At 36.0% G+C, this 26,523-nt stretch overlaps 5 protein-coding genes across 13 annotated transcripts; 1 reads left to right on the top strand and 4 right to left on the bottom strand.

Annotated features, from left to right (window-relative positions):
* Positions 1-264: 264 nt before the first annotated feature.
* LOC123198225 (ABC transporter B family member 15-like) lies at positions 265-5,682 on the bottom strand. The gene is made up of 7 exons (XM_044612890.1): positions 5,452-5,682; positions 5,307-5,361; positions 5,022-5,200; positions 4,442-4,899; positions 3,832-4,372; positions 2,179-3,051; positions 265-1,712 (listed from the first exon to the last, which is right to left on the bottom strand). Exons 1-7 carry the CDS (start codon positions 5,680-5,682, stop codon positions 345-347), a joined length of 3,705 nt encoding a protein of 1,234 aa, XP_044468825.1. The 3' UTR covers positions 265-344.
* Positions 5,683-6,869: 1,187 nt separating this feature from the next.
* On the bottom strand, positions 6,870-12,131 carry LOC123197454 (ABC transporter B family member 15-like). The gene is made up of 7 exons (XM_044611768.1): positions 11,739-12,131; positions 11,578-11,632; positions 11,308-11,486; positions 10,021-10,478; positions 9,394-9,934; positions 8,434-9,321; positions 6,870-8,349 (listed from the first exon to the last, which is right to left on the bottom strand). The coding sequence occupies exons 1-7, from the start codon at positions 11,970-11,972 to the stop codon at positions 6,979-6,981; spliced, it is 3,726 nt and encodes a 1,241-aa protein (XP_044467703.1). The 5' UTR covers positions 11,973-12,131; the 3' UTR covers positions 6,870-6,978.
* Positions 12,132-13,936: 1,805 nt separating this feature from the next.
* LOC123197319 (ABC transporter B family member 15-like) lies at positions 13,937-20,747 on the bottom strand. Of its 3 annotated transcripts, XM_044611561.1 has the most exons (8): positions 20,736-20,747; positions 18,335-18,523; positions 18,176-18,230; positions 17,634-17,812; positions 17,093-17,550; positions 16,471-17,011; positions 15,416-16,306; positions 13,937-15,337 (listed from the first exon to the last, which is right to left on the bottom strand). In XM_044611561.1, exons 2-8 carry the CDS (start codon positions 18,512-18,514, stop codon positions 13,946-13,948), a joined length of 3,696 nt encoding a protein of 1,231 aa, XP_044467496.1. In that variant the 5' UTR covers positions 18,515-18,523; positions 20,736-20,747; the 3' UTR covers positions 13,937-13,945. The 3 variants fall into 3 exon arrangements, with proteins under 3 accessions (XP_044467496.1, XP_044467494.1, XP_044467495.1); XM_044611559.1 differs by lacking the exon at positions 20,736-20,747 and having other exon boundaries at positions 18,335-18,593; XM_044611560.1 differs by lacking the exon at positions 20,736-20,747 and having other exon boundaries at positions 17,634-17,788; positions 18,335-18,593.
* LOC123197322 lies at positions 20,611-23,574 on the top strand. The gene is made up of 9 exons (XM_044611570.1): positions 20,611-20,721; positions 21,430-21,599; positions 21,674-21,736; positions 21,850-21,869; positions 21,978-22,022; positions 22,456-22,517; positions 22,666-22,802; positions 22,986-23,074; positions 23,299-23,574. Exons 1-9 carry the CDS (start codon positions 20,649-20,651, stop codon positions 23,429-23,431), a joined length of 792 nt encoding a protein of 263 aa, XP_044467505.1. The 5' UTR covers positions 20,611-20,648; the 3' UTR covers positions 23,432-23,574.
* On the bottom strand, positions 23,100-26,232 carry LOC123197321 (type I inositol polyphosphate 5-phosphatase 4-like). Of its 7 annotated transcripts, none has more exons than XM_044611564.1 (8): positions 25,956-26,232; positions 25,740-25,876; positions 25,563-25,653; positions 25,382-25,492; positions 24,706-25,314; positions 24,363-24,626; positions 24,068-24,257; positions 23,583-23,990 (listed from the first exon to the last, which is right to left on the bottom strand). In XM_044611564.1, exons 2-8 carry the CDS (start codon positions 25,837-25,839, stop codon positions 23,895-23,897), a joined length of 1,461 nt encoding a protein of 486 aa, XP_044467499.1. In that variant the 5' UTR covers positions 25,840-25,876; positions 25,956-26,232; the 3' UTR covers positions 23,583-23,894. The 7 variants fall into 7 exon arrangements, with proteins under 7 accessions (XP_044467501.1, XP_044467502.1, XP_044467503.1 ...); XM_044611563.1 differs by having other exon boundaries at positions 25,740-25,861; XM_044611566.1 differs by lacking the exon at positions 23,583-23,990 and adding an exon at positions 23,100-23,502 and having other exon boundaries at positions 25,740-26,232.
* Positions 26,233-26,523: the final 291 nt, after the last annotated feature.

Below are 26,523 nucleotides of genomic sequence, written 5' to 3'. Positions count from 1 at the left end.
TTAATATTTTTCCTGTCATCATTCAATAAAATTATAGAGTGATTTTGATACTATATATAATATTCAATCTAATAATCTGATTCATCATTAAAGTATTGTTTATATTAAACTCATATTACATTTAGGAATTTACAGTATTATTATTTTTGTTTATTTAATTTACCATATAATTACATACGATAAGGACAAATATTTCATATCACAAATAACATTACAAATTATTTATACAAATCTTTTATATGACAAATTACTTCACCCCAAAACTTTAAAAAAGAGAAAAAAAAAAAAAACTTATCTCACTCTCACCATTGAAAATCTATAATTGATTGTTAAGAGACCATTACTTATTTTATTGTCCTTTGAAGGCTAAACAAAGAATGGTAAGCTCCTAGAGGTCCCTTTGCCATCAAGGATTGCTGAGTACCTTTCTCCACCACATGCCCTTCATCTAGCACAGCAATAAGATCACAATTTTGAATGGTGCTTAATCTATGTGCTACCACGACACTAGTTTTCCCTATCATCATGTATTCAAGTGCATTTTGTACTAGTTTCTCCGATTGACTATCGAGTGCACTGGTTGCTTCATCTAACAACAAGATTGCAGCATTTTTCAATATGGCTCGAGCAATTGCAATGCGTTGCTTTTGACCACCTGATAATTGTACTCCTTTCTCCCCACACCATGTATCATAGCCATTGTTCAATCCTGTGATGAATTCATGAGCGCTGGCTGCTCCGGCTGCCCTAATAATCTCAGATTCATCTTGTTTACCAACTACACCATATAGAATGTTTTCTCTTACAGTACCTGCAAACAGTACAGGCTCTTGACTAACAAGGGCAATGTGCCTTCTTAACGACCTGAGGTGATATGATCTTACATCTCGACCATCAATTTTCACAACACCTTTTAGGGGATCATAAAAACGTTCAATCAGATTTATGATAGTTGATTTCCCGGTTCCACTTTTTCCAACTAATGCGATTGATTTTCCAGCTTCAATGTTGAGTGAAAAGCCTTGGAAAATCATCACATCAGGTCTCGCAGGATAGGCAAAATGTACATCTTGAAGTTCTATATGACCAATTAATTTTTCAGGCTGGCAACCTTCAGGATCTTCGAGCTCAATTCTTGTGTGTCGATCCATTATAGCGAAGACTAATTTAACAGCATCTAAGCCTTTTGCGAGGTCTCTAGTCATGCTACCAGCATTACCAATGAGATAGCCTGTGCTCATAAGGATCATGAAGGTCTCGAAAAGAGCCTTGGAAGAGATGTAACCCTGTGCAATAAGCTTTCCACCGTACCAAAAAGCTAGAGCCCTAGTGCAGGATGCTGAGCTTTGGGAGAAGGCAAGAGCTAAACCTGCATACCATGCTTGTTTAGCATACTCTTTTCGTGGTCCTTCTTGAGCCTTTTGAAAAAATTTCAGGATATGGTTTTGGGAGGAGAAAGCTGTGATGGTTCTCAAGTTGGAGACGGCCTCGGCAGCAATCTTGCCGCTTTCTTCTTGAGCTTTCATGGCCTTCTTTAAGATGCTTTTCAGCAGAACATTTCTAGTATAATAGCATAAAATTATTATTGGTTGGACTGCTATCAGCACTAAACCAAGCCTCCATGCAATGACAAGGCCCATGGTGAAGGCTATTGTTATTGTTGAAATGGTTTGTATAATAAGAGACATACGGTCACCCACCAAAGATCTCACCTACAAACAATTCTTAAAAATTTAGATAAAAGCTTCTATATCGACTACAATGATAAATAGGAACAATGAAAATAATTTGCAACTGATGTGTGCCCTTTAATCTTATTAGATAACTGGATATTCTAATGACAATTTTTTTTTTAAGTGTTTTAAACAAGATAGATGCCATTAATGTGTTAAATTGCCATTTGAAATCTTAACATAACAGTCTTATCAATTAAAAATTATTATTCAGAAATGTGTCAGAAATAGAAGATCAATTACTATATCAGTATATTCAAACAATTTTTAGGTGATTTCTAAAAAACATACGGATTCAAAAGTATTACTTGTCCAAGTTTTTTGATAACCCTATTTTAGTTCTCTATTAATTATTGAGTATTCAACACCCTTTGTAAACACAATTTCATTGCAGATTAAGTAGAATTGAGAATTCTTAATCATATAAACTATTTTAAATACGTACCACATTTGCATCTTTGGCTAGACGAGAGCAAATGGCACCACTAGAGTTGTCATCTTGATCAAACCATCCAACTTCGAAAGTGAGAATCTTTGAAAACATCTTCTCTCTGATCCTCTTGGTCAAGCGCTCTCCCATGAGAGAAAAATTGTAATGTTGGCTTAAATTTATTAGCACGGAAAATACTGCGAACCCAAGGAAAGACAAAGCATAAATCCTCGTCTTTTCTTTAATCTCATCGTGATCTTTCAGGAAAAAAACAGATATCAAAGACCCAGCAATGAAGGCATAAACAGGTTGCACCGCACCGGACAAGACTGCACATAAACACCCCAAGATTGCTTGCTTCCATTCAGGAAGATTCAAAACTAACAATCTTCTAAAAGATGGCGCCGACAGATTGTTCTTGTAATCTTCTAAGTTGCTTTTTCTTTGATCATCACCATCATAATCTGTTGTGGGATTAACTCGGAAGCTTGGCACGTGCATGGTCGAAGTATTGAGATTTATCTTCAACGTTTCTTCTGAGACTGTTGTTTGTTCTTTTTCAGTTTGTTGAAGACGAACAAATGAAGTGTAGAGGCCATTTTCATCTTGTATGAGCTCGTCGTGGGAACCGGTTTCCATGACTTGGCCATTTTGGACGACGGCGATCACGTCGGCGTTACAGATGGTGGAGAGACGGTGGGCAACGATGATGGTGCTGCGTCCAACGGCGGCTTTGTCTAAGGCTTCCTGAACGATACGCTCGGATTCAGAATCCAGTGCACTTGTTGCCTCATCTAGGAGAAGGATTCGTGGCGATTTGATTATTGCCCGCGCAATGGCGATTCTTTGCTTTTGTCCTCCTGACACTTGAACTCCTCTCTCCCCAACCTTTCAATATCACAAAAAGTTGATTAAATTATCCAAAGAAATTCAACTGATGTTCCATCTTCAATCTTATACAAGCATAGTAAGATCAAACAAATTCATATAAGAGAGGATGTACATCTAACAAAAAAACTAAACAACATTACCTAATCATCTAGTTTAACCATTGGTCAATGGCTCAAGCTTAGATCAAATAGGTTAAATTCTAACTAAAGATTAAACTCGTTTTCATAACTAAATTGAGTTTAAATTTATTTGACTTTGAGTTGACTTAGATAAAATATAAAATTTAATTATTTTCAAGCTGAGTTCAAACATCAATTCACCGATATTAAATTAACTCTTTTAGATTTACACTAATCTAAGATTAAACTTTATTTAAGATCTCTATTTTCTGACAATTAGCTAATTAGTTAACTTGTTAAGTTATAGTCAACTATATTTTCAGACCAAATAAATTGGAATCAAACTAAAAATTAGATTGATTTTCATAAACAAATCAAGTTAGAATCTATTCAAATTTCAACTTTTAATAGAATTCAAAGATAAAGTGATTGTTTAGTCTATTTTAAATCTTAAATTATAAATCTTAAACTAACTTTTTTTATATTCAAAGAAATATCAAATTAAACTGTTAAACTCGTTTACCATCAAATCGAACCATCTTTGCTGCCACTAAGCTAAGCTTGATTTAATAATTTGTTAAGTTATGGTAAGCAAAAGGCATTCAATTACATATTTAGAGCGATGGTCAGGTAGCACAGCGACAAAGATCAGTCTAACCTGGGTATCATACTGCTGAGGCAATTGAAGGATAAAATTATGAGCATTTGAAGCTTTGGCTGCTTCAACAACCTCTTCCATGATGGCTTCTTCCTTGCCAAAAAGTATGTTCTCTTTAATTGTTGTTGCGAATAGTGCAGGCTCTTGGCTCACCAACCCCATTTGTGACCTGAGCCACTTGAGTTGCAATTTATGAATAGAGACTCCATCAAGAAGAATTTCACCCCCGGTTGGGTCATAAAACCTTTGTAACAGTGAAATCACTGTTGATTTCCCAGATCCACTACTACCCACCAAGGCCACTGTCTTTCCTGCAGGAATTTTCAGGCTGAAGTCTTTGAAAATCATGCTTTCAGGCCTTGATGGGTATGCAAATCCCACATGCTTAAACTCAACGGCCGCTGAAACATTTTTCAGGATTTGGCCTTCCAGGTTTTCTGAATCAATCTTTGGAACTCTTTGCATTACTTCCATCATACGCTCTCCCGCTGAAAAGGCTTCTGATATGGACTTTAGATAAGATAAACTTGATGCGATTGCCCTGATCAAAGAGAGCAAATTAAACTAAACTTTTCACTGTTGAAACTTATTTAAGTCAAAGATAACTTACAGGCCGGCGGCACACATGGTGCCAGCGACGACGTACACAGCGCCTCCTTCAGCTCCATGGTACATGAGCATTCTGCTACCAAAATAAGCTACTAAAGCCCAAACAGGAAAAATGATGTTGTTGCCTCCGACGGCCCAGCCTTGAGTCAATCCTTGCTTTAACCCCTGCTTGATTGAACCTTCCAGGGCTGAAGAAAATTCACTGAGGGTTTTGGTTTCACCAACAAATGAATAAACAGTTCTTATAGAAGAGATTGCCTGTTCTGCAATTGTTCCAGCCTTGTTGTATTCTTCTCTTATGTTCCTGGCTAAACTCATCAGAATCCTTCCACAGATTAATCCAGGAATCACCAGAAGCACAACAAAGGGAAAGGCAATAATGGTTAGCTTCCATAGAATCACGAATCCTACTATATAGCTACCCAAAATTGTGGCAACACTGACCAAAAATATCGGGAGCTGTGTCAAATACAGAAAGGTGATTAGTCTTAGCAGCACTTTTGTTACTTCCAAAAAGAAAGAAAGAAAGAACGAAAGAAAGAAAGAAAAAAGAAAGATAACAGGAGACTAATGTTAAAGACCTTGTCGCTTATAACATCCTGAATGATAAGACTGTCATTAGAGACGCTTGTGGTGACCTCTGCTGTGCATGCGGCATGCAAATCAAAGTATTCAACATCTTGCCTTAACACTGCTTTCAAATATCTTGCTCTCATTCTTGTTGCTTGCCTTTCTCCTGTTCTTGTCCAACAGTATCCCTCTAACATTTCTCACAAGGAAACATAATAATAAGGTTAATTTTTATTATCAATGTATAATTTTTAAACATTTTTACTCATTCATATTCAGATTTATTCAAGCCCCACCTAGGAAGCAAGCAAGCCAACTTTCACAAGCTATATACATCATATACAGTGTAATCTGCCAGTCAGAAAATGGTCAGACGTACATAAATTACAAAGAAATTGATAAACATATGTAACTCGAAAAGATTAGAAGCACGGATGAAACCTTGTTTAGGTTACGGTTTAAGTAATCTAGGTTTTCAGGTGATGCATTGCCAACGCTGTTAATCAATTTACCAGTCACAAGCAACAGCAAAGGTGAAGAGAAGCCATCACCAAGGGCTCCGATGAACCCCAAGCCCATCAACAGCATATCCACGCCGTCTGCAAGCATGAAAATGGACAGTATAGACGCCTTCTTTTCCTTCATCTCACTGCCTGTTTCTTCTCTTCGCATTTTCAGATTGAAAATAAACAAGGCAATCGATATATGGTGCAGTCTAAGAGACGCATGTCCACGACTATATAATGAACAAATTATATAATTCAAATTTGAAAAGAGGCCCCTTTGTGGAATATCATCATTAAATATTGAATTAAAAATGGATACACTTATAAAAACTTATGTTGTGGCAAGTTTATCTAGTTTCGGTGAATTAGAATATAACAAAACTTGAAATTGGGCTAATTGGAGTTCAACTTAATTTAAAAGAGTTAAACTCAATAAACTTTTTTTAAATCAAGCTATACTCGACAAATTCCTTTCAAACAAAGTCAAACTTACTATTATGGTTCAATCAAAATCGATTAATACAATATTATTTTAATATATATTGATTAAATAATATTATTTTTGATATTTTAAATACAACATTTTAGGTTTTTGGCCAGCCAGATACGAAGCTTGAGCTCAATAGTTAAAATCTTTATATTTCAATTCGAGCTCAAACTCATTTAAATTAAATTTATTTCAAACTTGTTATAACTAAACTAATAATTGAATTCGAATTAACTCAATTTGAATTTACCCTTATACACCGCTAACAATCTAATTAGGAAATTTTGCAACCCTAAACCTATTATAAATATTTATTAAACATGCAATAATGCATACAGAATATACCTTGTAAAAAGAAAGGATCGTAGATGAACAATAAAGACAAAAAAGAAAAAAAATCGCCTACTATAATTCGAATCTCTTAATTTTTTAAATAATTCAACTAATTAAGCATTAAAATATAAAGTTAAAAAAAAAAAAAAAACCTACTTTAGCGACACCATTTATAATTTATATAAGTTGGAAAAGAAAGTTTCATCTCTCAAGATTTATAGTGGCAGTGGTCCATTTAGTTTCTGATTAATACATTCATTGACCTTCACCTTCTTCACTACGTCGCGATCACATCTTTACCGTAAATCATTAGACTTCTGTTGTATTTCCTTCGGCGCCTGATCTAGATCATCAACTCACTTGCTTTGGATTAAATCGTCCCAATGGAAATGATTTAAAATCTGAACGGAATTATGGTTGAAACCTATTTTAGTCCATTATTAGATTGACTTGCTGTTGAATATAATGAATAGTAAACATTTTTGGTTGTAGGTTGTAATGGATTAGGTGCTATGGACAATATTTGATAACAGTTAAGAAAAGTAAAGAGTATCATCAATTTGATCAAAATGGAAATTTTGCAGATGTCAGGTGCAATTTTCATTTTGGTTTTTCAACCAATGTTCTACAAATTACGAAATACTAACTATTGGGTGTCCTTTGGAGGCTAACTAATGAGTAGTATGCTCCCATGGGTCCTTTGGCCAGCAAAGAATGGTGGTTTCCGTTCTCCACGACCTCTCCTTTATCTAATACAACAATGAGATCACAATTCTGTATGGTACTTAATCTATGAGCCACCATTACACTTGTTCTTCCGATCATCATTTGCTCAAGCGCATCTTGCACAAGCTTCTCCGATTGACTGTCAAGGGCACTGGTGGCTTCATCTAACAGTAACACTGTAGCATCTTTCAAAATGGCTCGAGCAAGCGCAATGCGTTGCTTTTGACCTCCTGATAATTGTATTCCCCTTTCGCCACACCATGTGTCATATCCATCCTTCAATCCGGCTATGAAATCGTGAGCATTGGCTGCCCTGGCTGCCTTAATAATCTCAGATTCATCGACGTCGTTGGCAACACCATAGATAATGTTTTCCCTGATGGTACCGGCAAATAATGCAGGCTCTTGACTGACAAGTGCAATATGTCTTCTCAGTGACTTAAGATGGTAAGATTTAATATCTCGACCATCGATTTTTACTGTACCTAGTGAAGGGTCATAAAATCGTTCTATTAAACTGATAATTGTTGATTTCCCAGACCCACTTTGTCCCACCAATGCAATTGATTTTCCAGCTTCAATGTTGAGAGAAAAGCCTTTGAAAATCATCACATCAGGTCTTGCAGGATATGTAAAATGTACATCTTGAATTTCTATATGACCTGTTATTTTTTCAGGAATGTAGCCTTCCGAATCATCGGGCCGAATTTTTGTACACCGGTCAAATATAGCAAAGACTAACCTTACAGCATATGAGCCTCTGACAATATCTGTGGTCATGCTTCCAGCAGTAGCTATGAGATAGCCAGTGCTCACTAGGATCATGAAGGTCTCCAAAAAGCCTTTAGCAGTGATGTCGCCCTCATTCAGAAGTTTGCCACCATACCAAAAATCTAAAGCCCATGTGAAAGATGTTAGGCACTGGGAGAAGGCGAGGCCTAATCCAGAATAGCATGACTGTTTCACACTATCCGTTGTTGGGCCTTTCTGGGCCTTCGAGAACATCTTTATGATTTTGTCCTGAGAGGAGAAGGCTGTGACAGTTCTCAAGTTGGAAGCAGCCTCGGCTGCAAGCTTGCTGCTTTCTTCTTGAGCTTTTATGGCCTTCTTTGACATGTCTTTTAGTAGAACTTTCCTAGTATAAAAGCATACTATGATGAGAGGCTGGACTGCTATCATCACCAAAGCAAGCCTCCATGCAATGACTAAACCCATAAGGAAAGATATGGCTACAGCCGATGCAGTTTGTACGATGAGAGACATGCGATCACCCACTAAAGATCTCCCCTGAAACAAGGTCCAAATTATACATTAAATCTTCCTTATCATATAACATATCAATTAGAAACTATATGAATAAATAATACCTACCACATTTGCATCCTGTGCTAGGCGTGAGCAAATGGCACCACTGGAATTTTCATCTTCATCAAACCATCCCACTTCAAAAGTAAGCATCTTTGAAAACATTCTCTCTCGGATCCTCTTGGTTAAGTGTTCACCCATGTAGGAAAAATTGTAATGTTGGCTTATGTCAACCAACAAAGAGAACACTGCTATCCCAATAAAACTCAAGGCATAAATCTTAGTCTTCTCTTTAATCTCGTTATGATCTTTCAAGAAAAACACATATACCATAGACCCTACGGTAAAGGCAAACACAGGTTGCACTGCACCAGACAAGATTGCACTTAAACACCCCAACATTGCTTGCTTCCATTCAGGTAGATTCAAAGCTAACAATCTTTTAAACGATGGGGCAGTCAACTTGTTCTTGTAATCTACTACATTGCCTTTTCTTTTATCACCATCAGCTTCTGTTCTAAGGTTAATATCCAAGCTTGATCTGGAAGCTGAGGCGTTAATGGATGAAGAATTGAGATTTATCACCATCATCTCTTCTGAGGTGGGTGTTGTTTTTTGCTCTTTTTCGGTTTTTTGAAGAAGAACAAGGGAATTATAAAGACCATTTTCATCTTGCATGAGCTCGTCATGTGAACCTATTTCCATGACATGGCCGTTTTGCATGACGGCTATCACATCGGCATAACGGATGGTGGAGAGACGATGAGCTATGATGATAGTGGTGCGTCCAACGGAGGCTTTGTCTAAGGCTTCTTGCACAACACGCTCAGATTCAGAGTCAAGTGCGCTTGTCGCTTCATCCAAGAGAAGGATTCTAGGTGCTTTGATTACTGCTCGTGCAATAGCGATTCTTTGTTTTTGCCCACCTGACATTTGAACTCCTCTCTCTCCCACCTGTGCACCATTTGTAAGAAAAAATTCAATCGGCTAATTCACTAAGTGGGCAAAAAACTAAAACTAATTAACCTGAGTTTCGTATTGCTGAGGCAGCTGAGAGATGAAATTGTGAGCGTTGGAAGCTTTGGCTGCTTCAATTATCTCTTCCATTGTGGCATCTTCTTTGCCAAAAAGTATGTTCTCTTTAATTGTTGTTGCAAATAGTACTGGCTCTTGGCTCACCAAGCCCATTTGTGACCTTAGCCATTTGAGTTGTAATTTGTCAGTAGCAACTCCATCAAGAAGAATTTCACCTCCAGTTGGGTCATAAAACCTCTGTAAAAGTGAAATTACAGTGGATTTCCCTGAGCCACTGCCACCCACCAAGGCCATCGTCTTTCCAGCTGGAACTCTCAGGCTAAAATCTTTGAAGATTATGCTTTCAGGCCTTGATGGGTATGCAAATTCTATATGCCTAAATTCAACTTCACCTGAAACATCCTCCAGGATTTGGCCTTCCATGTTTTCTGAATCAATCTTGGGAACTCTTTTTATTACCTCCATTATACGTTCTCCGGCTGACATTGCTTCTGATATGGACTTCAAGTTAGATAAACCAGATCCCAACGCCCTGGTCAACGACAACAAACTTAATTTTCATAGTTATACCTTCTGTAATTTCTTATTTTATACAAGTCAAAAGGTAATAATACTTACGTGCCACCAATGGCAATGGCAGCTGCGACGGCATACACAGTTCCTCCCTTAGCACCATGGTACATGACCAACCTACTTCCATAATAAGCTACGAAAGACCAAATAGTATAAACAATGCTATTGCTGCCGATAGCCAAGCCTTTAAACCAGCCTTGCTTTACTCCCAATTCGACTAAGCCTTCAAGAGCCAGAGAGAAGTCCTTGATGGTTTTGGTTTCACCAACGAATGAATAAACAGTTCTTATAGAAGAGATTGCCTGTTCAGCAATTGTTCCAGCCTTGTTGTACTCTTCTGCCATCTGCCTTGACAATTTGATGACAGCCCTTCCACATATTATTCCAGGAATTACCAGAAGCAGAACCGTGGGAAATATAACAATGGTTAGCCTCCATAGCATCCAAAATCCTACCACATAGCTTCCGATCAAAGTGCCAGCATGTACCAAAAAGTTCGGTAGCTGTCACTTATTCACAGAGTTAATTAGTCCCGTATTTGAATATTATAAACACATAATCTAATCTTAATATGAGATAAAGTCAAAAATTAGATAATCCTATCATAAGAATACATTTATTGAGTGATTAAGTATTAACTAGAATCAATGATTTTAAACCTAAACCGAATATTGATTGGATGAAAGGACCAATTTGATTCAATCATTGTTGAAACGATGGAGTGTTAAATAAATATTAAAAATAATATTTAAATTTTTTTTACATAATCAACCATTAAATTTAAAATTCAAATTATATTAACATATAAAAATTAACTTAGTTTGATGACAGACTCATATCAAGTTCAAAACCCAATAATTACAAATATGGTGATTCATTCTAAAAGTGGCTATGGGTTAGATCATGTTATATTGGATTGAAAATAATAAAACTTAATATGTTATAAATCGTGCCATTCTAAGACAGACGAAAACAGCGATCCTTAGTGGATCACATCACTCCACCAAATCTAAAGGCCCACAACATGGCCCATGGTATTCGTGAGCCATTTTGTGAGCCAACCTATAAAAGATATAATTTTTAAAATTTTTTAATTTTTACATATCATATTATATGCTATTTTCTGAGACCCAAAACATGGCTCACAAATTTTCAGATCAAACCCAAATTTTGTAGTCGTGTCAGCCCACTGTCACCTCTAGTTCACCCTAATCTGAAATCTACATGACCTACTATCATATGTAGTTTAACCTAATCTAAAATCCAAAGACAATTTTTTAGTTCAGTCCTGTTTTTAAAACACTTCTGCAAGTATGAGATTGAAGATAAAACCTTTTCACTGATAACATCTTGAATGAGAAGACTATCATTAGAGACGCTTGTGATGACCTCTGCTGTGCTGTGGACATGCAAATCAAAGTATTCAACATCTTGCCTCAACACTGCTTTCAAATATTTAGCTCTCATTCTCGTGGCTTGCCTTTCACCTGTTCTTGTCCAACAATATCCCTCTACCCATTTCCCAAATGTTCATGAAAATTACAGAAAATCAGTAATCTATGAAACAAGTATAAAAATTTAATAAAAATTTTGAGAACCCACCAAGGAAACCAGCAACCCATCTTGCACAACCTACGTATAACATGATCACTGCATTCTGCCACCACCACAATATGAAAATCCAGTTAACCTTTATTCTGTTTGCTGGTCCCAAAGAAAGAAAGAAAGAAAGGCATTAGAAGATAATATAAGTTTGAAGAAACCTTGTTAATGTTACGTGTGAAGGACTCGTTGTTATCAGACGCAGTGCCAAAAGTGTTCATCAAGTCACCCATCACAAGTAGCACTACAGGTCCAGCGAAGCCATCACAAACTGCTCCGATGAACCCCAGAGCCATGAACAACAAATCCACGCCGTCTGCTTGCGTGAAAATGGATAGAATAGATCCCTTCTTTCTCTTCATGACCTCCCCGGCACCATCTTCTTTTTCTCCCATTTCCGGGCAAAATTAAACCGAAACCAACAAGTCAAACTCTCTCTTCTATCTCTTCGATCTGCTATGGCTTACAAAATGATATATATATTACAGTTCAGCATGCATGTGGACTGGTATCAGATTTAGAAGTCTGTGTAATTTTATATTACGTAAACGTGTTCCACTGTGTTTAATGATTGTTTAACAGTTTCTTCTAACTTAAATCAACAAAAAATGATTGGTTCTAGGTCTGTTGCCGTTGGATTTTCTTGATCATAAATTTTGATTTTCCTTATCGTTCACCTTTTTGTCAGGACACTTTCTTACCTTTAAAGCGACACTTTCCAGTCAAACGATATTATCAACAACTTAAAAAATATATAAATAAGATAACGATTGACATGTTGCGTGAAGGGCATTGAATGAGGAGTGGCATTAAAAAAAGCGTTAAGTCTTGGCTGCATCTAACAGGGACAGCGTACCTTGGAGTTTGAGTGGTAGCAAAAGCATTATAGAGGACAAAGGACCTTTTCTGACTCACTGTGTATTTTAAGCTCTTCGTTCGTAAAATTTTAAAAAATCAAAATATTTATTTTTATTAAAATTTTCAGTTAAAATTTAAAATAAAAATATCATTTATTTCAAAATATTAAAAATTAAAAATTTTATTATTTTTTATATAGTTTAAAAATTTAATAAATTTTCTTTATCTAAGTTTTGAAAACTCATATTTCTTCTCTAGGGTTTTATTCTCTCATTTCCTTCTTTGATGACATTCTCTAGCCGATCCTCATTCCTTCTTCTTTGCCTACCACAAAGATGGTGACCTCTTGATCATAGATCCTCATTTCTTTTCTATGGTAATTTTTTATTACCTTCTTTGATTCATTAATTGAAATTCTATGGTTCTTCCATCACAAATCTAGTCGATATCAATAACTTATATTAAAAATTTAAAACTTTATTTCTTTTTCCTCTTTTTTAGAACAATAAGCAAGTTAACCTTTAAGCTTAAGTTGACCATTATTAGGTTGAAGTCGAGCTCAAACTAATCTTTATTCAAACTCAATTCAACTTAAATTTACCCTTATCGATCAAATGAGATAGACAAAACGTGTTTGATAAGAAATCATCACAAATTGAATAATCACATGTATTAAAATACAAAGTGGAAATGTCATTATTACAATGTGCTTCAAAGAAAAAATCTTGACCATTTATGTATTGTTCATCCATATAGAAAAATGAAAAGTTTTTTGAGGCCACTCGAATTATAGAAACCAAAAGAATTTGTTACGATGTCAAACTTCTCGATAATCAAGTTTATGGATGTGACACCGAAAGGCAACTAGCTAAATGAAATGCATGTAATAACTAGGTATGTAACCTATACGTAAATTTATGACACAACATGAGCAGATTGCCTTTCTATCCAAAGAGGGGAAAATAACCTCTTGGCAATTACAATTTTTCTTTAAGATCTCTTCAACATAGCTTTTTCCATGTCTTACAATTATAGGATAAGATTCACTTCCTACTAAATCAAAAACGCATAAGAGCATTCGCTTTCTATAATAATAGTGTTTGTTTAGATTTATTGTACTAGAGTTTTAGTATTCAACTATATAATTAAATTTGTAAACATTTTTTTTGCCCGATAAATAAGTGATTGAACAGACACTTAATTACTACACTTTTTACATTCATACTATCATATTGTCAAATTATATACAAAAGTTTTAATAATATAACAGTGAATGTAAACAGCCAAATATGAGGTCAAATCACCTTAAAAACAACTTTTTTTTGTTTGTTTTTTTTTTGGTAAGTAGCCTTAAAGACATCTTGTATTAATTATAGTTAATTCGATTGTTCTTGATTTTTTTGCACTTAATTATACCCTTAATTTGGAGTCCATGTCATTAAGCATCATCAAAAGAAAGTGCGATCTTCTATAATAGGTGACTGAACGGCCTAAAGAAGATAGTAAATATTTAATTGATAGTGGAGTGAGCATTACTATTTGGTGTGCTTTGGAGACTAACCAATGAGTAATAAGCGCCAAGGGATCCTTTGGCCAGCAGAGATTGGTGGCTGCCTTTCTCGACCACACAGCCTTTATCTAATACAAGGATGAGATCACAATTTTGTATGGTACTTAATCTATGAGCTATCACCACACTTGTTTTTCCAATCATCATATGCTCAAGCACCTCCTGCACTAGTTTTTCTGATTTACTATCCAAGGCACTAGTTGTTTCATCTAATAGTAATATTGTAGCATTCTTCAATATGGCTCGAGCTAGAGCAATGCGTTGCTTTTGGCCTCCTGATAATTGAACTCCCCTTTCCCCACTCAATGTGTCATATCCATCACTCAATCCAGCAATGAAATCATGAGCATTGGCTGCCCTGGCTGCCTCAATGATCTCTGACTCATCGACTTGGTCTTGTTTGCCGTAGATGATGTTTTCCCTGATGCTACCAGAAAATAGTACAGGCTCTTGACTAACAAGTGCAATGTGCTTTCTCAATGACTTAAGGTGGTATGATTTAATATCTCGACCATCAATTTTTACCATACCGCTAAGAGGATCATAAAACCGTTCGATTAGATTGATAATCTTTGATTTTCCTGACCCACTTTGTCCGATCAATGCAACTGATTTTCCAGCTTCAATGTTGATGGAAAAGCCTTTGAAAATCATCACTTCAGGTCTAGCAGGGTATGCAAAATGTACATCTTGAAATTCTACGTGACCTGTTATTTTTTCAGGTGCGTAGCCTTCAGATTCATCGGGCTGAATTCTTGTATACCGGTCTAATACAGCAAAGATTGATCTTATAGAATCCGAGCCTTGGGCAAGATCTGTAGCTGTAGTACCAGCAATAGCAATGAGACGGCCTGTGTCCAGGAGGATTAACAAGGTCTGGAAGAAGGCCTTGGAAGTGATGTGGCCCTCTCTCATGAGCTTGCCACCATACAAGAAATGGAAAGCCCAGATGCAAGATGTTAGGCTCTGTGCGAAGGCAAGGCCTATGCCTGCATACCATGATTGTCGAACACTCTCAATTAGTGGCCCTTCTTGGGCCTTTTCAAGCCTCTTCATAATTCTATCTTGGGATGAGAAGGCCGTGATGGTTCTCAAGTTGGAAACAGCTTCTGAAGCCAGTTTGCTGCTTTCATCTTGCGCTTTTATAGCCTTCTCCGACATATTTTTAAGTAGAGCTTTCCTAGAATAAATACATAATATGCTCAGGGGCTGGAATGCGATCATCACCAAAGCAAGCCTCCATGCAATGACCAAGCTCATAGTGAAAGCCATGGCTACGGCCGATACAGTTTGTACAATGAGACACATACGATCACCCACTAACGACCTCCCCTGCAACAAGGTCCAAAACTAAAATTCTATATCCTAATATTATAACATATTAACTGAAAGCTATCAAGTAATACGTACCACGTTTGCATCTTTGGCTAGTCGGGAGAAAGTAGCACCACTAGAGTTCTCTTCTCGATCAAACCATCCAACTTCAAAGGTAAGTATCTTTGAAAACAGTCTCTCTCTAATCCTCTTGGTTAAGCGTTCCCCCATGTAAGAAAAATTGTAATATTGGCTCAAATTAACCAACAAAGAGAACAATCCTAATCCAATCATACACAAAGCATAAATCTTCGTCTTCTCTTTAATCTTATCATGATCTTTCAAGAAGAAAACATGGATCGTGGAGGCTTTGAAAAAGGCATAAACAGGTTGAACAGCACCGGAAAGGATTGCACTTAAACACCCCAAGGTTGCTAGCTTCCATTCTGGTAGATTCAAAGCTAACAATCTCGTAAAAGATGGTGGACTTGGCAACTTGACCTTGTTATCATCTTCGCTTCTCTTTCTTTGATCGTTGATGTCATCTGTAGCGTTTACATCCATTGTTGTTCTGAAGGATTTGCCATTCATGGATGAAGAAGTAATAAGATTTGTCAACATTATCTTTTCTGGGGTGTTTGCAATTTGTTGTTCCTTTTCAGTTTGTTGAAGACGAAAGAGTGTAGTGTAATGACCATTTTCGTCTTGCATGAGCTCATCATGGGAGCCTGTTTCTATGACATGGCCATTTTGCACGACAGCAATCACATCGGCGTAGCGGATGGTGGAGAGACGGTGAGCAATGATGATAGTGGTGCGTCCAATAGCGGCGTTGTCAAGGGCTTCTTGAACAACCAACTCTAATTTCGAGTCGAGTGCGCTTGTTGCCTCGTCTAAGAGAAGGATCCTGGGTGCTTTGATTAGTGCTCGCGCAATGGCGATTCTTTGTTTTTGCCCACCTGACAATTGAACTCCTCTCTCACCCACCTGTTCATATTGTTTTTATACAACAATATTTTCATCAAATCATCACAGATAATAAGAAATTTTTTTTTTTCTAGAATTCAACATTTGTTACTTTTTTTTTTTTCAATGTTTCGCATACCCAAATTCCAAAAATGCACTTTAAACTAGTGACAAGCAAAAGTAACCTGAGTTTCATATTGCTGAGGCAACTGAGAGATGAAATTGTGAGCATTTGAAGCTTTGGCTGCTTCAATAACTTCTTCCATTGTGGCATCTTCTTTGCCAAAAAGTATGTTCTCTTTAATTGTTGTTGCAAACAGTACAGGCTCTTGGCTCACCAAACCCATTAGTGACCTTAGCCATTTGAGTTGTAATTTGTCAGTGGCAACTCCATCAAGAAGAATTTCGCCTCCAATTGGGTCATAAAACCTTTGTAAAAGTGAAATTACAGTGGATTTCCCCGAGCCACTACCACCCACTAATGCCACTGTCTTTCCTGCTGGAATTTTTAGGCTAAAATCTTTGAAGATTATGCTTTCAGGCCTTGATGGGTATGCAAATTCTATATGCCTAAACTCAACTTCACCTGAAACTCTCTCCAGGATTTGGCCTTCCGAGTTTTCTGAATCAATCTTGGGTACTCTTTTCATCAACTGCATCATACGCTCTCCTGCTTCCATTGCTTCTGCTATGGACTTCAAGTTAGACAAACCAGTTCCTATCGCCCTGATCAATAAAAAAAAAGAATTATTATATTTCATTTTCACTAAAGCCAATATTTCTCGCTAGTCAAAACTTAATACTTACTGGCCGCCATTGGAAGTGGCGTTGGCGACAGCAAACACGGTTCCTCCATGAGCACCGTGGTACATGACCAATCTAGCACCGTAATAAGCTACAAAAGACCAAATAGCATAAACGATGCTGTTGCTTCCAACAGCCCAGCCTTTAGCCAATCCTTGTGTTACCCCCAATTCGACTAAAATTTCCAGGGCCGAAGAGAATTCGTTGATAGTTTTGGTTTCCCCAACAAATGAATAAACAGCTGTTATTGAAGAGATTGCCTGTTCCGCAATTGTTCCAGCTTTGTTGTATTCTTCCCGTATCTTCCGAGCTAAGCTCAACACACTCCGTCCGCAAATTATTCCAGGAATTACCAGAAGTATAACAGTCGGAAATGTAACAATGGTCAGCCTCCACAGCAGCAAGAATCCGATAACATAGCCTCCAATAAATGTGCCAGCATTCACCAAAAAGTTCGGGAGCTACCACATTAATATTGATATGAGTTAAATTTAAATTGGTCATATATTCGAAAAAAGTATCATATTAATAATGATAAGATAACCTTCTCACTGATAGCATCTTGAATGACAAGACTATCATTAGAGACGTTTGTGATGACTTCTGCGGTGCTGCTGACATTCAAATCAAAGTATTCAATATCTTGCCTTAACACTGCTTTCAAATATTTAGCTCTCATTCTTGTGGCTTGCCTTTCACCTGTTCTTGTCCAACAGTATCCCTCTTCCGGTTTCCAAAAGTTCATGAAAAATATAGAAATTCAATAATAAAAATGGAATAATAAGTATCCACGATATATTGCTATTATTGAATGGACAAAATTTTATTTTATTTATTTAAAATTGAACTTTCTAATCAAACTTTCAAATTTTTAAATGAAGAAACTAAAAACAATTATAATAATATTTGTTTGATAACATTTAATTAAAAATACTGAAAATTTATTTCATTCTAATTCTAATGATTACTCTAAAAGTTTGTTTTTTTTTTAATAATAAAATCTAAGAGTTGTATCCTTTCTATAAGAGTGGAAAAATTTGGTGTTGTTATCTTAAAGAAAAACAAGTTTGATATTTGAGAACCCACCTAGGAAACCGGCAACCCATCTTCCACAAGCTATGTATAAGATGATCACTGAATACTGCATGCCATCATTGAATTAAACTACAGTTAGGCTTCTATGTTTGCAGGACCGAGAGAAATAAAAACAAGGATATTAGAAGAGAAGGAAAGCATGCATTAAACCTTCTTAATGTTATGGGTGAACGAGTCTATGTTACCAGTTGATGCGGTGCCAACACTGTTCACCAATTTACTAATAAAAAACAGCATGACAGGTGTAGCGAAGCCATCGCTGACAGCTCCGATGAATCCCAAACCCATCAACAAAAAATCCACACCGTCTGCTTGCATGAAAATGGACATTACGGACCCCTTCTGTCTCTTCACCTTACTGCCTTTTTTCTCTCCCTCCATTTTCACACAAACCAAAACACAACTCTTCTCTTTCTCTTCTGCTATATGGCTTACCAAATCAAAGCTTCTGCATGCACGTGGACAGGCCACACACACAGAAGTCTATGTGATATTATATAATTGAAAGTCTGCTCAACAGTGAGACAAATTTAGTTAAGGAAAGAAAGCACTCGCTATTGCTTTTTTTTTTTTTTTTTTTAAAAGGACGAAGCCGCCGGACAAATTATGAGCCTATTGATCGGCTGCATAACTTTTGAACAAGGAAAGTCGGGAGTTAAATATTGATATGTTGTAAAAGAAGACTTATACATAAAGTTTCTTTTTTACCATTCAAGTCACTCCTTAGGCTACTTATTATTGCTTGTTGCTTTCTGTTGAATCCTAACTTCTGATTGTTCATCCACAATCAAGTAATTCATTAAGAATAAAGTAAGGAATCAACTTTATCAATGGTGGAATTCCGATTAAGATAAATGCTGACCCTCATAACCAATTGATGTCCTCCAAAATGAAGGTCTAGATAGTTCCAATAAATAAATACAGCAACTTACAGCTAAATGTCATGTTAATGGAGTTATTTGTGGAAGCATAGAGTCAAACTTCATTGAGTGGGGAAAGCTTTATGATGTTAAACAAAATGGTAGCTGAGTAAATTATTGTCCTTTAGAAATTAAGGAAATGGTGGAATGGTGAAGAAAAAACTACTCTAATAGTCCGACCGCCTCATAAAATATTGTCTATTTTATACATATAACCTATCATAATTTTACTTTTATTTTTACAGTCTAAAATACGTCTTAATAACTTAAAAAGTTGGTTATTTAACTAATTTTATTTTAATATCTCTAAACTATGTAGATGTATATACAAACTCAACATCTTTTTCGTACGTTATCAATGTGAGAGTTACTTAAAGACATTACAAGATACTAGAAGATAAATTCATATTGAGTTGAGCCGACTTAAACTCAATTCGTAGCAAGAGCATTTAGCCTAGGATTTATCTTAGTTTGATCAGTTGGTGAAATATTATATGAAAAAGAAGATGATGACTCATCAAAGAATAATAAGAAATGCAAAAGAAGAAGATTCACCTACAAAATTAAAGCATCACTGGAGAAGAACAAAAATTATAAGTGAGGTTACCTTTGATATAACAACATTAACAAGCCCTAGAACTCGAGTAAAACTTGAGGTTTAACTCAAATTCAATTTAATTGAATTGTATATAAATTTGAACTTGAGTTGACACGTCTCAAATACACCCCTACTAGTAACCCTAATTAATTACAAAATATAAAACATATATAATGAAAATAAATAACATTGTTAATGAAGTAACAAAATTGAGTACAAATAATATCATACTTGAAAATCTTTAACATTGAAATATTTTTATGGTCAACTAGTTGTAATTACACTAGTCGAAGTTTTACGGATACTTTAAAGTAGTGCAATTATCAATCAACCTTAAGGCGGATTTGGTTTTAAAAAAATTTCAGTATCATAACTGAAAAATTATTATAAAGGTAAATAACACTTAAAAATTAGTATGTATAAATAAATAATGTACTTGACTAAAAATTATAATAAAAAAATACTTAAATATTATTTTACTTAAACCTAAATTTATTAAATAATGGTAACATTTTAATAAAATTAAAATTTCATACATTGATAATCTTTTAATTTCTAAAAACGTGACAGTGTAACTTCAATATTATATGTTATTAATAAAAAAAATACTGATAGTAATCATTTATTTTCTGGACCAAACACACCTTTAAGCTTATGATCATATCTAACAAACCCTCATCAAATCTATTCCTAATTATAAACTCCTCCACTTTATCAATAAATAAGCAGCCTGAAAAAGGGGAGAAAATAAAATTTTCAAATTATTGAGGATATAAGTATGAAACTTAGGGAGAAAAATGATAGTAACCCCAAAATATAAAGCCATTCATATTGGGCCGAGGCCCAAACCAAGGGGGTGCACTTATATAATGACCAGAGCCTCGAAATTCCACAACAACTTGCGAGTCCGGTTCAAAAAATTGAGAGTTTCTTCCAAGAGCCAAAAATGGCGGGAACCGATCCAAAGAGGCAACTGCTAAACCTGATTCGCGACTTCACCTCCGAAAAGTCTCAAGGAGGTTAGTGACCGTACAGACTCTTTTTTCTCGTCCCGTTTGTATGTCTTTGACTGTTTGTTTCCTGAGAAAAAAATTATGTCATTAGCTGAAACCATTTTATCGAAGTTAAAAGAAATGTCAATGTATAAATAATCGGATATGTTAAATTCTTTAAACGGAGACCTGAAGTTCTGTTAATTAGTCTAAGATTCAAAGTGTGCAACTTAAACGAGTTCATACAAACTGCAGTTTGAAGGCTTGATGATGGCTATTTCTCTTAAGCTTTTTCCCGACAACCAAACACAACGTTAAAATTTGAATTTAAAAATTAATATATGAACCAAATAAATTTATTGCTTATTTGGTTATACAGAAAATAAGCAAGAAAATTTTATCATTAACTGAACTCAGTGTAGCGAATGAACTCTCTTATTAAGTTGAAAGCAATTTGATTACGTATTTAAATTTCAATTTATGAAGAATAGACGATTTGAAATTCTTAACCGTAGGTTTAAATTTCTTTTTATGAATAGAAGATGCGAAATTCGAATTCATATTAATGGAGGTTAAATTCTGTGCCGTGTGAAACTGAGACCTGTCCGTACAATTGTGGGGAAGTGGGGATGGCCGAGTAGCTGAACATATTTTTTTCTTAAAAATATTACTGCATTTTCTAAGCAACCAAACTGGAGGTTAAGATATGAAAATGAAATGAGTTGTTATTTGCAGAAAGAAGAGTGGTTAGTTTGAAGAATCGAATAGAAGAGCTAAGATTGGAGTTAGAGGCTGCAAACGCGGAGCTAGAAGAGGCAAAGCAGTTTAAAGAAACAACTGAGCAAGAGCTTAAAGGATACGAAGTTGAACTGGCTTTAAACGACAATTCGTGTCATGCCTTGGAGGTTTGCTCAACTTTTATCAGTTGTGAATTTAATTAGATTTTGATTGGATTATTCATTTATGGGGTTACTTGTAGTCAAGAATTTGTTCAATACAAGACGAAATTTTTGCCGTTGGATCTGATGTGGAGAATCTTAAGGTTCAAACTGCGCCGTGACTTGTTTTTTGTCAAATAAATATATTCTCTCTACGTTAGTTGTTAATAATTTTTGTTTTCCCATTAATTGAAATTTATGCTTGGGCCGTTTAAAGAAAGAAGAAGCTGATTTAAGGTAAAACTAGTTGTACAATTTTCTTTCCTAAGTTAGATTCATTGGAAAGAAAGTTGCAAGTGGTTGAGTTATTTATTTATTTTTTTTCTGCCTTTTGCTTTTATGCAGAGACGGGTTTATTAGCCAAATGTTTGAGTTTAACAATAAGATAAGGTTGGTCTTACTCATTTACTTAAGTTACTTTTCTCTTCAAAATGGTTTTGAGAGTGAGAGGTGCTTTACACTGTTGGTTTCTATATGGTATTACACTAATAACGCTTAATTGAGATGAGGTGTCCCACATCTGACGTTAGAAACCATTAATAAAAGCTGCTGGTTTTCATGTGATGTTCTAGATTCTGTACCGGCAATTGCATCTTATATAGGTTTCGTTAACTTACCAATCTGCATTTAAGTTCGTGGGTTGTTGGCATAGCTCAATTTTATGATCTTTTTCGGATGATCTTGACATTTCATAAAGACAGTTCGTTCTCAATTTGATTGATCTTCATGTGTGTAGTATTCTAATTTCAATTCTGCTCTCTGGTTGTAAGCACCGGGAAACAACTGGAAAATAACTAATACTTAAACTAATTTTTTATTATAGGGAATTCCATATGACAGTAGCTTGCAATTTTCAGAAAGATATTACTGTTGGAACCGCAGCCGGTGATTTTCTCTATAATTCTATTCCTCTTTTCTATTTAGTGTATCTTGTAGCATATTAGTTTCTTATTTTATTTTCACGGACAATTCTGATCATCACCTAGAATGATCTAAATTCATGGCATGAAATTCCTTTTTAACTACAATTCAGAAGGAGACCACAATTTCAGCAAGAAGGAAGACACTGAAGTTCCTTTAGAAACTCTTGAGGATAAGCTGACTGATATGGTTTCTCAAATAGCTAAAGCGGAGGAAGCACACCAAAAGGAGGAAAATATTTACAAACAGGTAATAGTCGCATTTCAAAAACACAAAATACAGTGCATCTTTCAAAGGGTTTAGATTATTGTAATATAATCATAAAAACAACTCCAACTTTTCCCTTCCCCTGTTTAACAAAAGTTAAAATGTCATGAAAATGATCCTAAATTTGAGTCCTAAATCCATCAAAACGCTATGGGATCCCTGCAGGTCCAGTTGGAGTTGGCTGATCTTGAAAGAAAGGTGTCTTTGATGGGGGGTATATTGACTGAAACCAAAGCATTGCAGGAATTAACAGGATATCCTTATCAAATCTACAGTAGCTTTACTAACTGAAGGTTAGGATTTTAGCATACCGTATTCTGAGTACTAATTTATAGCTAATGATTTCAAAGTCTGGAGGGAGTGCTACACACGAACAGCAAATACAAACCCTTTCATTTTTGGGATAAAAATGACCTCTAGCATTTCATCATTCACAGACAATATAATGAGAAACATTTATATCCTTAACTAGTAACACGCAGACTTCAGATATGGAAAAGACAGTTGCTTCTCTCAGTCAGGAGTTGCAGAAAAGGTGTATGTGCCCCAGTTGTGGCAGAAAGAATGTGGAGGCCCTTGGTGATATACTCCGTGCAAATCAGGCAAATTGATCCTATGTAAGTATTTTACCAGCTAATGCTACTATTGAGGCGTTGTGATTGCCTTTTCCTGCAAATAAGAACTTGATTTACAGTCAGTTTAGTGCAAAATGTGAGACCAAAACTCCGAACTGCTTTGAATAAGTTTTTACGTATTTTGAAGTTCCATAAAGACTGCTTAAGCTTAGTTCTCTTATTATTTGAATAAGTTCCAGGCTTCAATTCGCTGGGGAATTCCTTAGTACAGTTTATAGAAGAGACATATATTAAAGAATGTTAATTACATTTATTCAATTATTTTTTTTTTCCTATTATTGAGGTCAAACATATGTGATCAAATAATGAATCCCCAGTTGTAACAGGACAGCCGGAAAGAAATTTAAAGAGAAGAACAAAAAAAAATTGTATCCCCACAGTCAGCCTGCAATATCCTAACTAGCTAAAACCCATCTTTGTCGACTTTTATCTGTTATATTTATAGATTCTTCATATGTGTCGATGATGATTCCATATCCTTTACAGTCAATGACAATAATGTAGAGTTCTCCTCTTCATTATGCTTTTCTGATCCCTGAAAACATGAATATTGAAATAATAAAAATAAAAGTAATTAATAATCTACATTGTATGTCGTTTTTCAGATCTTACAGTTTGCTTAGGAGTTATAATGCTAGGAAGAAATGAGTGGATTTGAACTCCTATTCGATTTATAGACTTCATGACTTCCACATGTGTAGAGAATAGGGCAGAGACTGGCCGATGATCTGAAAACTTACTTTCACTTCGAAAATAGGATAGTTGTTTAACTCTTTTCCCATACCATAGAATTCTGTCACACCTGCCTCCAGATCCATGCATGATTAAGGACACAGAATTAGACAACTTATTTGTTTTGGTAGTAGCTTTAGTCATTCCTAGAGTAGCACAATTGAGGAATTTTTACCATGCTGGAGTCCTTTGCTTCTCACCCGAGCTGTTCGGAACTCCACCAGAGTATCGATTGCAATTTGAGAAAGAATACTTATATGTAGGTGCAAATTCAATGTCTCCTTCTCTCCAACCTTGAAATACTCCACCATCTTCTAGTTCCCTGCGAAGCTGATCAAACTCTTGCAATGCTTTCCAGTCTTGCTTCTTTATCAGATGCCTTGCTAAATTGTCTTCCAAGTACAGCCTATAGTTGAGATCCCCAAACCAGAATATTTGACTGTCCAACAGAAAACATTAGTCAGATCGGATTAGAATTTTCCTTCAAGCACATCTTTAGGTTGTTGAGGACCACTTACTCATGTCCTAAAATGGTGAGAGGATGTGGATTATCATCATCTTTAGATGATCTAGGAAACGTAGTACGCCGGAAAATCTCTGAGACTTGGTGATTTCTTCGGCCTTCATCGCCTTTCTTCTCACCAGAAGCCAAGTGTGCAGCTATGAAGCAAAAACTAGTTCCCTCAATCGACAAGCTAACCGAAACAGAACCTTTGTTTCCCAAATACCCCATGATGCCACAAGCTACTGAGCATACTTTAACATTCGAAATGCAGTACTTACTTAGCAATTCCGTCTTCATCCATACACTTATAAACACTCCCACCATCTTCTTGCTCGCCATGAGCTTGTACTTACTGCCTCCGTAGAGCTTCTCATGTTGGCTTCTTGACCAGTTTCTCATTAGAATCCCTCTAAGGCCACTAAAATTTACCCTCTTTTCAGGTTCTTGATTGCCATTGTAGTGGTAGTTGTCACTCGAGATTGGATTCAACATGGGTGTCAACCAAGGGCATCCGTATTTACTGTTGAGAGTTTTCCCTATCAGTAAATTCCAATTTGTTGCTTCTGTTGGGTCTTCTGCTCCAATCACAGTTCGAGTCTTTAAGGGAACAATCTCTTGGAAGCTGCTAGCCAGAAAAATAGTTTACTGCAATGAGCATGAAAAAACCTTTGAAGAATACAAATACTTACCCAAGAACATAAATATCCGCAGCATCCTTTAGATTTAGCCACTCGTCCAAATCTACAGCCAAGCTCCCTTCGGGAGATCTTCCAGCAACATTCCAGGTTCCCACAAAGATTCTGAATCAAAAACATATGAAAATACATCTATCATCAAAACACAAAACAAACTAAACCTTTTAAACTTCACCTCAACTCATTGCTTGAAATGCATGGATCCATTGCCATGGACCTGAAGTAACTATCTTCCATCTCATCATTCCCATCGCCTTCACGACCATCTGCAACCAAAAAGTTATTGAGACCAAACACATTCACCAGCCATAACTATATAGCTATAAAAGAAGGATATGTAGGAGAAGCTAACCTGAAACTTCATTCAAGTGGTTAGGCTCTGGTATCTTTTGCTTCTGTTTAAACCACTTATAAAACCTCCTAGATCTTAGGCTATCGTTCTGGTTATCCATAAAGTCTTAGTTACACTTTGCCCTTGCAGAAGAAGCACTATGTTTCATCAATGTCAACTCTAAGCGTATATAATTTTTCTGTAGAAGTCATTGTACAAATCGCCATGTTAATGTACCTAAGTAATGAGTGTGACAGAAAGAGACAAACCCAGAAGCTTTAACTAATGAAGCGATGAACCCGAGAGATCAAGAGAATTAATTGTGCGTCAAGAAACTATAGAGCCTGCAGTGCAGAGCATTATTTGAAAAAATTGAAGAAGCTTCCCAATCTCATCCTGTCCATGTTTCGTGGTGTAATTTAATCAGTAGTGAATCGACAGGGAATAAAAAGCGATATAGGCCTCACAAGCTTTTATCATTTGCTTGTTAATTAGAGATGGTAGGTGGATGTGGTGCTAGTCACGAATGTCTTGTGGATCTTTTTACGTGACAGCATCACATGTACAAGTTAAACACCCTAATATAGAATTAGCCAATTGGGTTTACTCAGGCTGGTCCTCAGCATTAGGACAATTCAACTTTGCTTTGATCATACAATCATACGGTCAGATTTAGGGACAATGATTGATGGAATTGAGTTATCTGTTTTACTGATTCTACTGACTTGTAGCTCTTACTGGTTAGGCAAGTGAAATATGATACAAGTTTCTTGATTTAATATCCTTTAGTGGGTGTCCATGAGTA

The sequence above is a fragment of the Mangifera indica genome, chromosome 15 (assembly GCF_011075055.1).
Source record: "Mangifera indica cultivar Alphonso chromosome 15, CATAS_Mindica_2.1, whole genome shotgun sequence".
Taxonomy (NCBI): domain Eukaryota; kingdom Viridiplantae; phylum Streptophyta; class Magnoliopsida; order Sapindales; family Anacardiaceae; genus Mangifera; species Mangifera indica.
This window is presented reverse-complemented; position numbering and strand designations above follow the sequence as displayed.

What these genes read in the sequence shown, in the direction of transcription:
- LOC123198225 (XM_044612890.1), bottom strand. Translation starts at nt 5,682, where the DNA reads ATGCGAAGAGAAGAAACAGGCAGTGAGATGAAGGAAAAGAAGGCGTCT. An exon ending in TTGGCTTGCTTGCTTCCTAG is followed by an intron (nt 5,201 to 5,306) that starts GTGGGGCTTGAA and finishes GAGAAATGTTAG; the next exon opens with AGGGATACTGTTGGACAAGA. An exon ending in AGGATGTTATAAGCGACAAG is followed by an intron (nt 4,900 to 5,021) that starts GTCTTTAACATT and finishes TATTTGACACAG; the next exon opens with CTCCCGATATTTTTGGTCAG.
- LOC123197454 (XM_044611768.1), bottom strand. Translation starts at nt 11,972, where the DNA reads ATGGGAGAAAAAGAAGATGGTGCCGGGGAGGTCATGAAGAGAAAGAAG. An exon ending in AAGATGTTATCAGTGAAAAG is followed by an intron (nt 10,479 to 11,307) that starts GTTTTATCTTCA and finishes AATAAGTGACAG; the next exon opens with CTACCGAACTTTTTGGTACA. An exon ending in TAGCACAGGATGCAAATGTG is followed by an intron (nt 8,350 to 8,433) that starts GTAGGTATTATT and finishes ACCTTGTTTCAG; the next exon opens with GGGAGATCTTTAGTGGGTGA.
- LOC123197319 (XM_044611559.1), bottom strand. Translation starts at nt 18,565, where the DNA reads ATGGAGGGAGAGAAAAAAGGCAGTAAGGTGAAGAGACAGAAGGGGTCC. An exon ending in ATGGGTTGCCGGTTTCCTAG is followed by an intron (nt 17,813 to 18,175) that starts GTGGGTTCTCAA and finishes GGAAACCGGAAG; the next exon opens with AGGGATACTGTTGGACAAGA. An exon ending in AAGATGCTATCAGTGAGAAG is followed by an intron (nt 17,551 to 17,633) that starts GTTATCTTATCA and finishes TTAATGTGGTAG; the next exon opens with CTCCCGAACTTTTTGGTGAA.
- LOC123197322 (XM_044611570.1), top strand. Translation starts at nt 20,649, where the DNA reads ATGGCGGGAACCGATCCAAAGAGGCAACTGCTAAACCTGATTCGCGAC. An exon ending in CTGATGTGGAGAATCTTAAG is followed by an intron (nt 21,737 to 21,849) that starts GTTCAAACTGCG and finishes GGCCGTTTAAAG; the next exon opens with AAAGAAGAAGCTGATTTAAG. An exon ending in TACTGTTGGAACCGCAGCCG is followed by an intron (nt 22,518 to 22,665) that starts GTGATTTTCTCT and finishes ACTACAATTCAG; the next exon opens with AAGGAGACCACAATTTCAGC.
- LOC123197321 (XM_044611562.1), bottom strand. Translation starts at nt 25,839, where the DNA reads ATGGATAACCAGAACGATAGCCTAAGATCTAGGAGGTTTTATAAGTGG. An exon ending in CTCACCATTTTAGGACATGA is followed by an intron (nt 24,627 to 24,705) that starts GTAAGTGGTCCT and finishes TCTGTTGGACAG; the next exon opens with TCAAATATTCTGGTTTGGGG. An exon ending in AAGCAAAGGACTCCAGCATG is followed by an intron (nt 24,258 to 24,362) that starts GTAAAAATTCCT and finishes ATCTGGAGGCAG; the next exon opens with GTGTGACAGAATTCTATGGT.